General features: G+C 39.9%; 1 protein-coding gene across 3 annotated transcripts in view; it reads right to left on the bottom strand.

Annotated features, from left to right (window-relative positions):
- mpp7a (MAGUK p55 scaffold protein 7a) overlaps positions 1-16736 on the bottom strand; it is a 123073-nt gene that overhangs the window by 7893 nt on the left and 98444 nt on the right. For all 3 annotated transcript variants that reach the window (XM_087788828.1, XM_087788826.1, XM_087788827.1), the window contains 4 exons: positions 12725-12805; positions 8927-9020; positions 3849-3957; positions 445-588 (listed from right to left, as the gene is read on the bottom strand). In XM_087788828.1, coding sequence (XP_087644954.1) covers positions 445-588; positions 3849-3957; positions 8927-9020; positions 12725-12805 — 428 coding nt within the window. The remainder of the gene's footprint in view (positions 1-444; positions 589-3848; positions 3958-8926; positions 9021-12724; positions 12806-16736) is intronic.

Raw genomic sequence — 16736 nt, 5'->3', positions numbered from 1 at the left:
ACCACTAATGGCTCTCATCTGGGACGCTGATCCAGGATAAATCGAAAGAGTTTAGGATGACTTCATCACTCTCGTTTAGGTTTGAGCCATTTATCTCGCTGCGGTGAGCTCATGACTTACTCAACACCCTAATCTGGAGCTGGCTGATACCGAACACTGCCTTCTGCTCATAAAGCATCATAAAGATAATCGCACAAATAATCATTTTTCCATCGCTCGTCATCGTTCATCTGGCGCTTTACTACTGTTTATAGGAACGAAAAACTTAAAAGTGTAACTCGTCAGGGGTTTGGAATCCGAAGAGCGAATCATCTTGTCGATAGATTATGAGTTCGAACGCACGACTCACCTGGACACGTGCAGTCAGTCGTTCAAAGTCAAGGACTTTACTCATCCAGGTGAGGACGAGCGCGAGGTCATAAAGGTCAAAGGTCAGTGACTCACCGTGAAAGGCTTGGCCGTTCCCTTGTCGTCCTTGCTGGAGATGATTTTGCCGTTCTTCCTGGTCTCCCTCAGCGCCTCGATGGACGGCGGCTTCACGAACACCACGAAGGGTTTGAACTCCGGCGTCCTCAGGTGCTTGATAGTCTGCGGGGAGGAGAGAGGAATTGTCACCTTGATGTCTCGCATTTATCTCCTACAGCTCCTTTACGGGCACTCCGGTTTTCTTCCGAAAGTCCAAAAACATACATGGTGATTGACAACTTTGGGACGAAATGGTCTGTAGGTATGAGAGTGTGTGTGAATGGTTGTCCGTCTTTGTGTGCCCTGCGACAGACTGGCGTCCTGTCCAGGGTGTCCCCTGCCTCTCGCCCTATGGTACTGGGATAGACTCCGGTCTCCCCGCGACCCCGGTGAGGAAAAAAGCGGTAGACAATGAATGAATGAATCGGCTCCCTTTTCAGAACGAAGCTTTGGTCGTTTGTCAAACGACAACACTGGTGACACGTCTCTGAAATCCCATGTCAGCTCAAAAACATGTGGTCGTTGTTTAATTAAGTGACGAAACATCTTGATCTATAAAGTCTAAAATGTGTGTCAGAAAATATGAGCATTTAAGAAGTTGCTGTCTCTGGTTCCCTCAGAGTTTCCATCAGCACTAAGAGTTTAATCCCTCCTTATCTTCTGGATTATTTTCCTGACATATGTCACTGTAGATTCTTGGCCCTGATTTGTTTTAACGCACAACTATTTGTGGGTGAAGTCCCCGTCCCCATGTTGTTGCAATATACGTTTCTACATTGACCTCACATAGACACTGGTCCTTCATTTATCGCAGTTTACAACTGAAATTAGCATTTTCCATAGTTTAAAGTAACACCATTTATTTGAACTTGATCCCGCTCAGTAACGCTGACCTGGTGGCTCTTCACATGCTTTGCCGCCCAGCCAACCAATAACAGCCGTGGATCACTTTTGACTTTGCAACTTAGACACATAATATAAAAAGTTTTGTAACGATCTGTCAGGATCCACTAAATAGAGCAGGTCATAGAAAGGTATCATAAGTAAAATAACAAATTTCCCTCAGGAGACCTCCTGAGGGATCAATTAGGTTCTACCTAACCTAAGTATTTTATCGGCACCATAAGTAAGGGGGGTGCGGTTATTGGTTCCCTCCTACAAAATCAGTCAAGGGCCAGTAGCTTGTTAAAGATATAATCAATTATCATGTATTAAACAAATCTGTGAAGGCGAACCACGATATGACGAGGAACCACCAGTAAATCAGTCACTTTATTTGAAAATACTATGTTTAGTGTTTGAATAACGTTCACCAGACCAACAGTCTCATGACACCTAATCCCGTCCAGGATTCCTCTTGATTCACTAAATAGTTTCAGAACACTGGGTCTGATATTTCAAAAGATACGGATAATGACACTTTGGGAGCGGCGACGCTCACGTAATGAAAAGGAGGACGAACGACCACAACCGTGGGCCTAGACAACAGCGTTGGATTCCTCGCTAGGATCACGCAGAGGTCGCCACTGGCTCGTGGTGCTGTTGGGTTTGGGGGCCTCCTCCGGTTCTGACACCACATTCATGATTCACACTGTGCTAATAGCTATTGGCTGCTTCTGACATTACGGTCCACACCTATAGGGAGGAACGACGGCGGAGTTCTATAATCGTACATGGGAGACGAGGTTTTGGTGCGGGGTCAGAATTCGGATAAGGCATTCTTGAAAAGATGGAACTTATTGGAAATTTCCCTTAAATTAGACAAAATCAGGATTTTATAAAGATATAGCGACAGATTCAAAACTTGAGGAAGACAGTAATTTAGTATTTGACTTAAAAGAGAGACATTCAGATTAGAATTGTGTGAATTTCTTGACCATAATAAGTAGAAAAAATAACATAAAACTATATTAAATAACGTGCCAAAGTGAATTCTAAGCCGTCTGTGAGCGAAACACAAAAGCGGACAGGAAACAACAGGAAAATATAAGAAGGTTTTGTCATTCACTTGAATGCGTTCTAACGGCTCCTTATTTTCAAACTGTAAAGTTCAAAACTAACGAAAAAATAAATAAGTTTGACAATACCTCCACCACTGCATATTTATCTATGGATGCCAGTAGGGTTGTTCATCTTGATACCACGCATTATAAAATTGAATCGCTAAAATAAATGAACTTTGAAGTCACAGAATGTAACGTTATTATTTATTCAACAAGTTTAAGGGTTGCTAGTAAATGGTGCCATAAAGGTTCCGACATAAAAAGTAGTAAACAGACTCAAAATACAGATTAAAAATATGTTTGTGTATTTGCCAAGATCAATTATTTTGTGTAAAACCAAAACGAAACTGACAGAACTTAACTCAAAGTGATTTTTTTCCTTCTTAACAATTAAACATAAAAAAACTCATATAAAACCTTAACTCATACTAGATACGAGCCAATATTTGAGTTCAGGGAAGATGGATTTCCTCTGATTTGTATGCTGGTTTCGTTCATACATCCATCTGTAATGAGGCCCTGAACCGAGGTCTGTGACTTTTCAGTGCTTTTGTCATTTGTATTTATAACTACATAAAGTTAACGTCATTTCAATAAGATCCAGTTAGTTGTTTCAAGATAGGAATAAAGTAGTCACAGCCATGAAGTGTGTTACAGATTTTTCCCTAATGCTCAGAAGAGAATCAAAGTTGATCGTTCGATAAGATCACGACACAACGGCAATGACGTGTAACTCACTTCCAATAGATCCATCAGAAGCCAATAGAAACAAGTCAACAGTACACCGAGCTGCAGTCGCATTCTTGCCTCCCTCGGACGCTCAGCAGCCGCTCGAGTCGACGCTGATGTGATGTGTGACTCATGTGGTGTAATGCGCTTGTAATGATGCTAAGGACTGATGATTACCAGCTTACACAAGCTCAACGATACGAGCCAAAAAGAGCGGATCACATGATCTTCAACAGGGCGCCGGGTCACAGCTCAGATACTGCTGCTAGTGTATTTAACAAATGCCTGTTATCCTGCGAACGCGAAGCAAAAAAAAGGCACGTAGAGGCGATTTTGAACGACCCGGGTTAATGGGGGAACCGGCTTACGAGAATTTTGAGGGCTGGCAATTTGGGCAAAAAGTCTGATCGTCACCACCCTGGACATTTAAGCCAAAGAGGAAATCTCGGAATAGAGGAAATTAGAGGTAATTGCTCTTTGAAATGCCTCTCTTGAATAAAAAAAAAAGAAAAAAAGGCTAACCTAGAGAGCAGCCAAGGTCTGAGGAAAGAGTAGGACCAGCGGCGGCGCTGCTAAAAATACAAGCAGGTGATGGAGAGAGCGACAGGAATGCAGAGAAACGGACGTAGAGGAAAGGTTTGTGTCACTCACATGAGGCTGGACGTCCAGAAGGCACACTTTGTTCTTGGAAACGACGGAGCGTATGGAGTCTAGACTTGTGCCGTAGTAATTCCCTTTATACTCGCCATACTCGATGAACCTGAGAGGTGAGATGGAAAAAAAGATAGAAAAAAGAAACAAATGATATAGAAATTCCAATTTGTCCAAAACTCATGACAATTAGACGCCGTAACTCAAAATTCCGGAATAGTCGGTTTCTTATTATTCTTATGTCCACCACAGCGGGACACACCGGCTCAGTCATTTTGGAAGGATTAAGTGCGAAATTGTCGCTGTGGGAGTGTGTTGAACTGTGGCTGAGACTGCACGGTTACGTAGATTATGTTGAGCTAATTCACTAAATGAGTAACTCATGGTGAATCAGAGTCGATTGATGGAAAATATAATTTTTAGTTGAACTAATGGTAAACCAATAAAAGCTAATTATTAGTATTGTACTTATTGGAAGTAGATTAAGACTTATAGGATAAGGACTTTGGACAAAATAGTCAATAACCCTTGTGTTGTTTTGGGACAGGGTAACCCGGAGGCCTGAAAACCAAATGTGTTTGAGTTATGCCTTGTGTTGTCTCTGGGTCAGGGCGAATCGGAGAGCTGAAAACAAATGTGTTTGAGGTATCCCTTGTGTTGTCTCTAGGACCAGTTGAACGTTCATTTGACCCAGAGACAACACAAAGGTTAAAGACAATGTTGGGGGGGGATGTTGTGGCAACAAAACACTTCCATTTATTCCTCTCTTTAACATGGCAACAACATCTTATCACTTGTGTTATTCTCAGAGTTTTATAACATTTTAGTTTTTTGTTTTTTTTAAACTGACATTTACAAGGAAACAACATGTTCGATCCCAACACAGTGTAAAGTCCGTTCATCATAATACTACTATATATATATATATATATACTTTGGAGATAATGTGATTTCTAATGCACTTTAAGTAGCCAAGGGTTATGGGCCACAGAAAAATGACTTGGTAGAGCAGACTTGGACAACAGCGATTCATACTTTTACTACTTTGTCCTCTTTAAAGTTTATATGTTTCTTGCAAAAAATCAATTAAAATGGACAAATCGATCTTCATAAATAGTACAAAAACATAATTGCAATATGGACACCCAAGTATGCAAGGCGCTCATCGGGAAAGATTTTGGGGGGACATTCTTTTTGGACCATATGGGACGGTGGAGTGGATTCGTATCAATGGAAAAGTAGTGATTTTGCTTTTCAGATGGTGTTTTGCGTTTAACTGGATCAACCAAAGTATGAGCAAAGACAAGGAAAAACAATTCATGCTGCCACATAATGACGTGTATAATAAGAAAATATATTACTGTAGAAAGATATTAGGTCATCATCCCATCAGGAAATGACGTTAAGTCTCCTCATTATGAGTGATGAGAAACAAATGTAATACATGTTCCTTCCTAATCCTAATTCCTATTTAAATTGGGGTTTTGTTTTACACATTTTCAAGGTTAATATTATTATTTTAAGTATAAAGGTAGTAGATAAAAATAAGCAAACAAAAAAAAGTGACTTATTGGTTGAACTATTGACGTTTTAAAGATCCATAAAGCTTTTTATCTTTATTAGCTTTGAACCGAAACCAGTTTCGTTTACTAGATTTCATCCCAACAGGGAATAAACAGTTGTTGCACCTGATGATCGTATCCAGTCAACATCAATCAGCTGCTGCGAATCTTAAGAAAAACCCATGTATTTAAGCTGAAACAAGGTGGGAAGAAAGCCACAGGGGAACAGCAAGGTGGAAGGAATGTTGACTAATAGGATGGTGCGCTCTATTCATGACAGGCTGGCAGTGGGACCGGCATGTAAAAAGGAACAGTTTACGGTAATTGCTCATGTAAGAACGTTTAATTCGGCTTTTTTTGGGAGCCAGGATTAGGACCCAAGGAAAGAAACACTTATATCTGGCTATGGGAAATTCATTTAAGGGCTTACAGTAGTCTGTGTTTAAAAAGTCACACCTAGAGGAGACGGCAGAGAGATTAGCTTGTGGCGCGCAAATGGAGGTTTGGCCGAGCTGACCAGACGGAGAACAGGGCTTCCCTTGGGAAAGTTGTTCGAGCTAAACACATGTTGTTGTGGCCCCAAAATCAGAGAGCATTTATTTAGCGCTTCTGCTCAGGGCACATTGTTTCTGCCGCATGCAAGGAAGCGTAACGCAAACAAGTTCATCGCACCCTACGTCTAGTTTCCAGCCTTGTAATTTCAGGATGGAGTGTCCCACGCAACAAAAACCCCACATCACAGCCCTTCACACACCCCTCCGACTCCCTGAAAAACATCGCATGCCTTGACCTTCGCCGCAACATGTCCTAATTATATGGCCCCCCCTTTCCCCATCTACTCCCAGCATGCTCTGACACTCCAGATGCCCTCGCCACCACAGGCATCCGTTGTCACATGTGTTGGACGTGTTTGCGTGCAGAGATTGTTATCGTGCCGGTGTATCCGCTTTTTTTTTTCCATCTAGCGTCAGCGCCGATCAAAGCCGTCAATCCGAACTTCGGACTGGACTCAAAAAACACGTCAAAACGGATCGTCCGTTGCGAGCGGACTCCCAGGGCTCCGGCGGAGGAGGAGGAGGAAGCAGAGGCAGGGAGACCTCGGGGGCCAGAGTCTGGAGATCATTTACCAATAAGGCCCCGGCCCTGTCAACACCAGCTCGCCCTCGCTCACGGACTCGCAGATGACAGCAGGGAGCTGGTGTTGGTAGGAAAGGCAGCATGTCCTGCTGCTACGACGCCTCCGGTAGTTCCAGTCGTAACAACGACAAACTCAGCGTGACGTGTAACGGGGTTACAACAATGTGAATACTTTGTTTGATAAGATGTGCGAGATACATTTAATAGGAGCGCGTCCATCATTTAAAAAAAAGAAGAGACATGAATCTCTACTAGAGCTATTTAAAGACAACAGTGTTTTCGGATTCATTGCGATAGTGGGGTCAGTGGGAGCCCTGGGTTGAGTTCTCTATGACGACATGGTCCCATCATTCTTCTGTTACACATGCTGAGACAAGCGCCATGAAATGCTGACGCCTTATCCATATTATTTAGACATTAAAGATGGTAGATCATCATGGTTTGATCAGCGGGTTGAAATTTGACACCTCAGGACCTGGCCCTGAGAAACATGTTCCATATGCAACTGGCGATTAAAGCAAAAATACGAAACATTCTGACACTTTTTTTTTCCATATTATCTGTAATAATTGCTTTGACTTACAACAGTCTGGGTTGATGTAGTAGAACTCTGGTATTATAATGACCTTCTTCACTACCTTACTTAGTATGGAGGACCTGCCCGGAGAGAGTCTGTGGGCGTCCATCTGACAAACTGCCTCACAGAAGTGGGTCACAGACTGCGTTTCACCACAAACTCAGACCTCATAAAGACGGATATCCTCTCGCCAGCCTGTCCAGCCGCCTAGCTTAAGAGTAACATTACCAACATTTCTCACGCACTTTAACAAAAGTATTCAATTTTATTTTGAGTCAACGATGTGAATTTGAAGTTCTTGTTGGTCACATACGATGACCAAGCGGACCGGAACGAGTTTGACACATACTCGACTTTTCAAATGTTATCTCTGGGTCAATGTGACCCGGAGGCCAGGAAAAAAAGGTGTTTGAAGTATCCCTTGTGCTGTCTCTGGGTCAAGGTGAACGACCTCACTGTCTTTTTGGATCGCTGGGTCACATTGACCCAGAGACAACACAAGGGTTAAAGACAAGAAAAAACTTCCTTGCCAACCACTTCCGGGTTGAATAAACAAACAAACCTCTGGTTGCTGGATGGTCTTAACTAGTAGTAAGAAGACTTATATAGATTATTAACATCATCGTTTGTACAGCCATGAGCAAAATGTGAGTTTGAATAAAGCTTAAGGCTAACTATAACCGTAAAGGAATGAAATGAATAAAGTATTTCTGATGAAGAGAGAGGATGTTACGAGGAGAAGCCCTGACAGCAGGAATCATGCCAAACTTAAAATTAAAGTAATAATTTCATAAGACAGTCGTATACATCTTTGTATTACTGTAAATGTTAAAAAAGTGAATTTATTATAAGGGGGATGTGTTGGGATGGAACACATCTAAGAGTTTGGCGAAAGAGTGCTTCTAAATCCCACGGCTCTTTTCCACCACGACTGTGACGGATGGTAACTACTGGACTCTTCCATTTCCTTTCACTGTTGTGTGTATTGAGTCAGCTTTTCTGTGGTGTAAATCTATAGAGCTTAGTTTGTGTCTTTAATGAAAGAAAAAAAACATTAAACATGTCATTGTGAGTCACATTTGAATCATTCAAGCGGAGATCTTTTATCAAGGTAATCATTTTACTACCACAATTACAAACAAGACACTTCGATTTCAAGATTTTTGATTGTATGGCTGTAGAATTGTTGAAAAGGAAGGTTGTCCATTTAAAAAACTCATCTTAAAACCACTTTTGTTCCCTGGCTTTTGACAGCAGTAGCTTTTTTAGTGCCTTTCACTTGTTTTAGTTGCTTCTTTTGTATTATCCTACTTTGTTTATTTTGTGCTTTATTTTATGTTGTGCAACACTTTGTTCCAACTGCTGTTGTTTTAAACAGCTATATGAATAAAGTTCAGTTGTGGAGGAGGATTGGAGTTAAGGAACTTTGAACTTGTCTAATACTAGTGACGGGTCGATGAGACCTCATGAAACAGTCGATGAGGTATCATGACCCAGTGTCTTTTATTTTGAAAGGCCACTAGATGGCACTTTCTGCTTCATAATATTCCACTCTCATCTGCTAATTCTATGAAACCTGGCATCAAACTTATCAAACTGAGAGCGCCAACTAGTGGTATTTTATAAATGAAGATCATGAAACCTCATCAGCTGTTTCATGACGCCTCATCAACCCATCACCATCAAACACCGTCTGAAACAAAGTGTTATTCAATACAAACCTATCAATGACGTTTTTATTGTCGCTAAAAAAAACATTATTTGTGGCCAAAAAAGTAAATCGTGTCGAGCAGGAATCTTACTTGTTGTTGTGAATGTCTGTCTCAAACAGATGTTTGGAGATGAAGTGGTACTCAACACCGTCGCTCTCTTGATTCTTCTTGGCTCGACTGGTGTCTGAGAGAAAGAGAAAGGGAAAGAGCAGAGAAAGAGAGGGAGAGAGAAAGGGGGGGTTGATTACCTCAAACTCAGACTGTCTGCCACATAGCTGGGGTAGTACCCAGCTGACGCAAGCCCCTTATTAACATGGCTGGGAGTCTGCAGCACCATGCCAACCCTTGTATGGATTATTGTGTAACGACACTATAAAAAAAAAAAAACACAACCTGCAGCAGCGCTTGGACACTTAGCTGACATGCAACTAAGGTTTACTGTTTCTTATTAAATTTGTCCCCCGTAATGTGGCAGCAGGAACAGAAGCTGGATCTTTAGCTGACAGCACTGGAAGGTAATTGAGTTTGGTAGCTCTCATTAACATCAAGTCCACGCATTAACTCGACCATAAACCATAAAGACTTGCTATAAAGTAAGGAGGGTAGGGGGCGACGCGGAGTAGGTAGCGTGGGCAAGGTAGTGGGAGGTCAAAAAAAGACGATGATAGTGGAGGCCAGAGGAGCACCCAACGCACAAAGAAGTGCTATTGCTAATAAAAAGTAAAACTAAAAAGGAAGTGACAGTTATTTGTAAAGCGCCTTTCTAGACCAGGGTCACAAAACGCTTGAACAATCAAAAGCAAAACCCTTTAGAGTCAGTAGACTCCATCAAACACAGAGGCAGAGGAAGATCGTTCCAAAGCTTAGGAGCAACAGCCTGGAAGGATTTCTCTCCTCTGGTCCGGAATCATGTGAGGAACCATCAGTAGATTCTGATCCACAGACCTCAGAGCCCGAGCTGGGGTGTAAGTCTGGATCAGATCACTGATGTAAGGAGGAGTCTGACCATGAATAGATCTGAAAGTAAGAACCAGAATTTTAAAATTGATCCTGAAAGAAACTGGCAGCGTGTGAAGAGTTTTAAGGATCGGGGAAATGTAAGTCCTCCTACTAGAGCGGCTCAGAATGTTGCTGCAGGTTTTAATATTAACTGCAGGTGAGACAGATCCCTCTTGTTTAGACACCAAAATAAACGTTTACAATAGTCCAGACGAGAAGACACAAACGCACAAGCTCCAGATCGTGTTGTGACACCATTTTCTTAAGTTTAGAGATTTTTCTCAGTTGAAGGAAGTTTTTTGCAGTGTTGTACTAGAGACATGTCTTTGTCAAATACAACACCTTATAATCCAGTGCGCCGTATATTGTGGATAATACGATAAACTTCAGACACACAAATGATGCATTATTAGAAAATCCACTATGCTGCAATGCATGTTTGGGAACACAAATGAAACACTCTCTCTGAAAAAGCATTTTCTTTATTTGAATCCGTGATCAAATTCTTAAAAAAAAAAGCATTTTAAATAATAGTATTTACCAAGGATTCTTCTATGCAACCCAGACAATATTGATTTAATAAAAAAAACATGTTGCAACCATTTACTATACATTCATCTTACCAGCCGACAGCCGTGATTGGGCGACGGTCAGGACGAGAGCAGAAGAGGATCAATGATGTTTCTTATTAGTGCCAGATGACAGCAGGAAGAAAAATGTGCCACAACTGCCTGGTTGTAAAATAACATGTATTTTATCCCCTTCAGGACGGCGCGTTGCCAACATGTCCTTTGGTTGTTTAGTATCATAAGCTTTTATTTTGGCGTGCGCTTTGTGGCGGAGGAGATAATTGCAGATGGACAACAAGAACGACGCATCCGTTCATCTCCCTCTTCGTGGAAACCTTCAGTCATCTTGGATCCAACTCAAAAAAACCTCACCCTCAACTGAAACTCTCCTGATGTGTCAGTAAAGGCTGCTTTATATTTTACTCTGACAAGTGAGGAGGGGGAGAAAAAAAAAGAAAAGGAATCCCGAAATCCTAAGCAGGGCCAAGAGCTGGTGGTCTCTTCAAATGAACGAAAAAAAAAAAACTGGGTGAGGGTCTCAGGAATTGATCTGAGACAACGGCACTTGCTAAACACCTCCATGTGTCCGTTGGCAAGAGCGAGAGACTTTTTCCGAGTGTCTTTCCTTCTCCTCCACGAAGAGTGGTGCCCTGCCACCCCTATCTGGGTCAGAATCACACCGTCTGGGACTTGTTCTACACACACTCACTGATTGTATTTGAAAACATTAAACAGGCTCAGTGGAAAATGAAGATCATGCAGGATTAATCCTGCAAAAATATATCATCCAAAACCACGTCTCGAAAATATAGACGCTAACGTCTCTTGCTGCAAGTCCTTTGGAATTTAAGCAAACAAGGAAGTTTATCAGGGAATCAAGCGGCTTCTGATTTTTAAAATGATCTAGTAGGAAAGAAGAAACGCACGCAGACCTCTGCCAAGCTACTCATTTACACTTGGACTGCCATTTTTGTTTCCAAAAATAAACGCCTTGCATTCATTTCATTAATTTATATGTCAACCTTTTTAGCATTTGTAATATCCTTTTATTGTCATAAAGCTGAAACTGACCCGCACAATACACAGAAGAGTTAGAACAGCTGTGCCACAGAGAGTGACAGATCTTCCGATAATATATCGATCCACGTGGTAATTAGGATCTGCACAAAAATGTAATCATCTTTTTTGTGTTTTTTCTCATTCTTTCGTCATTTTAACAATTTCCAGAAATTTCTACTGAAATTACTTCACCTGTTTTTGAGTTATTATCACAGACAGACGGAAACAAAACTTCCTTGGCAAGGGTTTGGACTCGAGATGAATCATCCCTGGTGGAACGCCATAAGAACCATTAGAATCACCAAGAATGTTCTTGGTGAGGATCGCAGGATAGAAAAGTTTTGGATCACATGGATCAGAGAGAAAGGAAAAACTATTCATTATTTACCAAACACAAGATGGAAGAACTAGATGTTCCTTTTAAAAAGTTTTGGAAAATTTCAATCAGTATTGTTGAGTAGAAATAAAAGTATTAGACAAAACTCTGGAATAAATGATAACACATTTACGCAATTCTTGTGACTCATCCTAGCATAACATCATTGGAAAAATAAAACTGTGACAACTCGACATAAATGCCTGAACTAAAGTCATCATAAAAAAAACACTAAAATCTTATCGTTTTTTTTTTTCCAGCAACATGGTTTCTACTTTTTAAATGTTGCTCATAAAATATGATCTTGTAAAAAAAAACAAATCATTTGCCATTATATTTATTTTAAAAGGCAAAGTCCATTTTATAATTTTGAGCATAGATAATTGTTTTTTATTTCGTTTTAATTGGGCTGTTCTTGTCATGAAATAACCAGAATTAAAAATGTGAAATAAACGTAAATAAAGTAACCTTGAATTAAAGCAGAATGTTTATTTAAAGGTTAAATATATATTTTAAACTGGTGTTTGGACTCATTTTGCCTTTAAAACGAAGTTTAAAGTTAAAAAGTTATATAGCCATTGCACTGTTAATGCACTTTATTGTTAATATAAGTTTACATTTATTCATTAGAGAAAGTATTTATTCATTGCTTTTTGTAAAGCCAGAAAAAGTGTTTCCGGTGTTATTTAAAAGAAACAATATATCGTTGTTTCTACAGTATTGCAATATATCGTATCGTGACACACCGTATCGTATCGCCAGATTTTTGCCAATACACAGCCCTATTAGTTACGCCCCATCTCTGCTTTTACATTTTCATCTAAAATGCGGTTCTGAAATGATCTACGGAACCTTAAATGCGGACTAAAGGACCGTCAAACTCACGTGGGATGGTGACACTGAAGTGTTGGGGATCACAGATCAGCAGTTTCCTCTTGAGCTCGTTCAACCCGACCCCAGTGGGACCTGTAAAAACCAGCAGAACACATGAATCAGAAACAGTCGGATTCCTTTTTCTGTTGTTGCTGCTGTTGTTTTGGCCTGCATGACAAACTGCTTGTGTATTTGCGACGCGCCAGGGTGCAACATCGGTGCAAGTCGAGCAGACCGGCATCAGACAAGACAGGATAATGGGTTACAAGTGTGTTGCTGCAGAGCCACTGCGTGAGGAGGCAGCACTTGATCCGGGTCTGAGATTCTTAGCATGCCTGAAGTTCTGGGCAGACTCGCACAATCGCACTTTTGGAAATGTGTTCCTCCAGGCAAATGTGTTTAGCAGGCCGCCCTCCAAAGACAAACGGACAAAGAGTTTCACTCATTGATGTGGATTTATGCAGAGAGAACACCAGGGCGAGAAAAAAAAAAGAAGCTCTTTTCGCATCCAGTCTGCTGAGCCTCTGGGTCGGGTGATGAAGAACCGGATGAATACGTGTGGACAACATGGCTTTCTGGGTAACACTCTGACCACTACCAGCTCATGTAAAACAGAAATTCTCTTCCCACTCTTTCCTCCCTCAACAAGTAACAGATGGTTATGTGGGACTGTTAGTGATAAAGCTGCTTCCCCTGGAACTCTCAAGCACTCGGCTGTTGAGTCAAATTCCCTCTGACCTCGGTTCAGCAGCTCCGAACCATCAATAAGCTTTAACGGACTTGAAGGATCGACCAAATTGAAAACATTGTCCAAACGCAAAACACATAATCGATATTAACTTGTATGTCACGTGGACTGGCGAAGTATGGCCTGGGGGAGCAAATAAAATGTTGCCCTTTGACTGTATGTTATGTAAATATAAAAAAATATATGATCAGGTATAAATCTTTTTTTTATTTGTATGTACCAGCACTAAATATAACTTGTCAAAGTTTAAGTCGTCAATTTTCTCTGCTTTCTTCCCTTTATTTGGTCCATTCATTTCAATTTGGATTCATATTTTTATTTTTTTATTTTACAGTATTTTTTATAATAAATGGGCATAAATATTTAAATAAAGTGATATATTGATAGAAAATGTGTTGTTTTTATTATATATTATGAGGGTCTATGAAGTTTTTAAATATAAAATACAAAAAAATACAAATTTCAACTAATCCTTTACTATAGATTTTTCAGTTTTCCCGTCACATCAAAGCTCCTTTTTTAAAAAAAAATTATTGGACAGGACTAGTTTATACCAAACTTTCTTTCTGTAATTATCTCTGTGGTTACTGTGAGAAAAAATATATTTAACTCCCTTCGCAGCAAAATATGCTCTAAAGAAAATGTGCTGAAGATTTCTATTCTTTTATTCAACATATTTGTTTTATTTTTAAAAATGTTTAAATCACTATTTGATTTTGAGTCACCAGTACATATTAAATGCTGTTCTTGGGCCACAAAAAATCCCTCGGTGAGCCAAATGCGAGGCTAAAGTTTGAGATGAAATGAAGCAAGGTACCGTTCGTACATCCTTCTCTACCAGTTGCGATATACGCTGCAATAAAACCTCATCACTCCAGCTGTGGGACGTTCTGCCAACATGGCCCAACAGCAGTTCTTTAACAAGGAGAACCAGCACCACTGGGTCCCGTTGGTCCGTCTGATGCGAAACATGCCACCTCTTTGTGTATTGTTTGCCATTTTACTATTCCTCCCCTGAACATTGCACTATAAATCCTGAACGCTGTATTAGTAATAATAATAAAACTGCAGCATATTTGCACTCGCTGGGTTTCTGACTCTTGCTACCATTTCTTTTTACACTTTTCTCTTCCCTCCTCAGGCTCGTACAATTCAGGATTGTACGAAATGTGGATCCAATGAAAGTCAGACTTCATTGCACTCATTATAAATAATTACAGATTATTCATCTTTTTTAACAGTTGAATACAGCAAAACCAAATAATGTAAACTGCCTCTGTGTGTATATTTAATAAAAAATGGGGGAGAAAAATATCTAATAAGATTTCCATTCTTTGCTTCTATACATTAAAAAAAATACAATAAAACCTATCAATACAATGAATTACAAATGAATATTATATTATGATTCGATACTATAGTGTCGTGTTTGAGTATAAAAAAGTAAACACAAGGAACATTTGTCAATATTCCAACATGTCCATAACATTTTTTAATATCAAGCTATAAAGGAAGATTTGGTACAAAAAAACAAATTAAAGTGATGGCTGAAAAGTTAAATTGCAATAATAATTATGGAAAAATATAATTTATATTAATTTTCCAATTTAATTTAAATCACTTACTGTGATTTTTGCACCTTATGTAGCTTTTATTTTGAAAATACTTGACTTTTGTTTATTTAAACGTTTTCAACGAAAACCACGTCATGTCAAGCTGATGACATTCATGTGAATCAAAGTCGTTGGCAGGAATATCCGTGAGGGATTCAGTCCAAACCCACCGAAAGAATCAGATGGAAATATGAACAGGAATTCCAAGAAATGTGCCACTTTATCAGCAGAGAGATCGGATTGACTTTCAAATGAAAGGTGTGTCGATGTAATACAATTTATTAAATGTCTTATTTGACGTGAGTGGGACTCCGGATAAGATCTGGATCGCTCTTTCATTCAGACCTCAGAATGTGTGAGTCCTTCATTAGCGGGCAACTGTTGAACCACGAGCCGTCTCCGAGGACTTTCTTCAAACACGAGACGCTGGAGAGATGTCTGATATGAAACAAGACTGTGGGTGTTGTTTCAGAGCGAAAACTAAATCTTGGCTATTATTCTAAAAACAAAAAACGGTCTGATTCTTGTCAAGAGTTCCTGAGAACGACTGTGACAAAGTTGAAAGGCAAGAAAGGAAACGGCGTCGGAACATAAAGCAGATCCCTCTAAAGTCGGCTGCTTTGTTACGTGCAAAATGCACCAAATTACACAATTTAATTAAGAGTATTTACATTAGCAGGACGCGCTAAAGAGGTTCTAGGCTAAAGCGTGCAGAAACACGGCTCTGCTCATTTGCGAGAGGCCTGATTAGGTTCAGTCTGTGAAGTTCTGTTGGACTAACCAAACAAGCCTCACGTCGGAAGTGAGCGCAGAGTGGACCACACATTTACTCACATCTGTTGTCCAACACCGGCACGTACTGCATGGATCACACGTGTCTTTGCTCTACTTGGGTACATTAAACTGTGCCACTTGTAATTTCTTACTTCATGCAAGACACATATGACATGCAAATAAAACATTTTCCAATCTTTTCCAATTCTTTTTGTGACCATTTTTCCTACAGAAGATGAATGTATCTTAAGCACCCTGTAACGTACTACACGCACCATATCTTAGGAATAACACGTTTTTATGCAATTATCATAACATATTTTACAACTGATATTAGGATGTAATAGTTAGAATTACTACCTGCATTTATTCTGAATGTAAATTATTTAATTCTATCAACTCGCTAAGCTAGCAAGAGTAGCATTCGGTTTTTAATATCCCTCACGTTACAGGTGACGTTCTAGTTCAATGAAACCTGGCATTATTTTTAAACAGAGAGTGCCACCTAGTGGCCTTTCCAGAATAAAGACGCTGTATCATGATACCTCATCAGCTGTTTCATGGTCATCACTACCAGTTTCCTTATATATTATGCAATGTGTGGTTTGTAGAGGCTAAAATCCGACAAAACCACCCAAAAGGGCTTTTGACCTTGGCTCCTGCAAGACATCAGGTGATATTATTAAAGATAATGTGTTGAAAATATGTTACTTTATGGGGGAATAATCATGATTTTTATTTAGAAACTATACTTTTAAGATGAAAAAAACAATATAGTACACTTTAAGTGCATTATGATAATCCAGACCTGGGGGAGTCGTCTATGGCTTGGTGAAAATGACTGAGAAACGATTAATAAATATATTAATTTTAAACAACCAAAGCCAAT

This window comes from Callionymus lyra, chromosome 4 (genome assembly GCF_982586985.1).
Source record: "Callionymus lyra chromosome 4, fCalLyr1.hap1.1, whole genome shotgun sequence".
NCBI lineage: Eukaryota > Metazoa > Chordata > Actinopteri > Syngnathiformes > Callionymidae > Callionymus > Callionymus lyra.
Note: the sequence above shows the minus strand (reverse complement) of the source record. Positions and strands in the feature narration are given on the sequence as shown.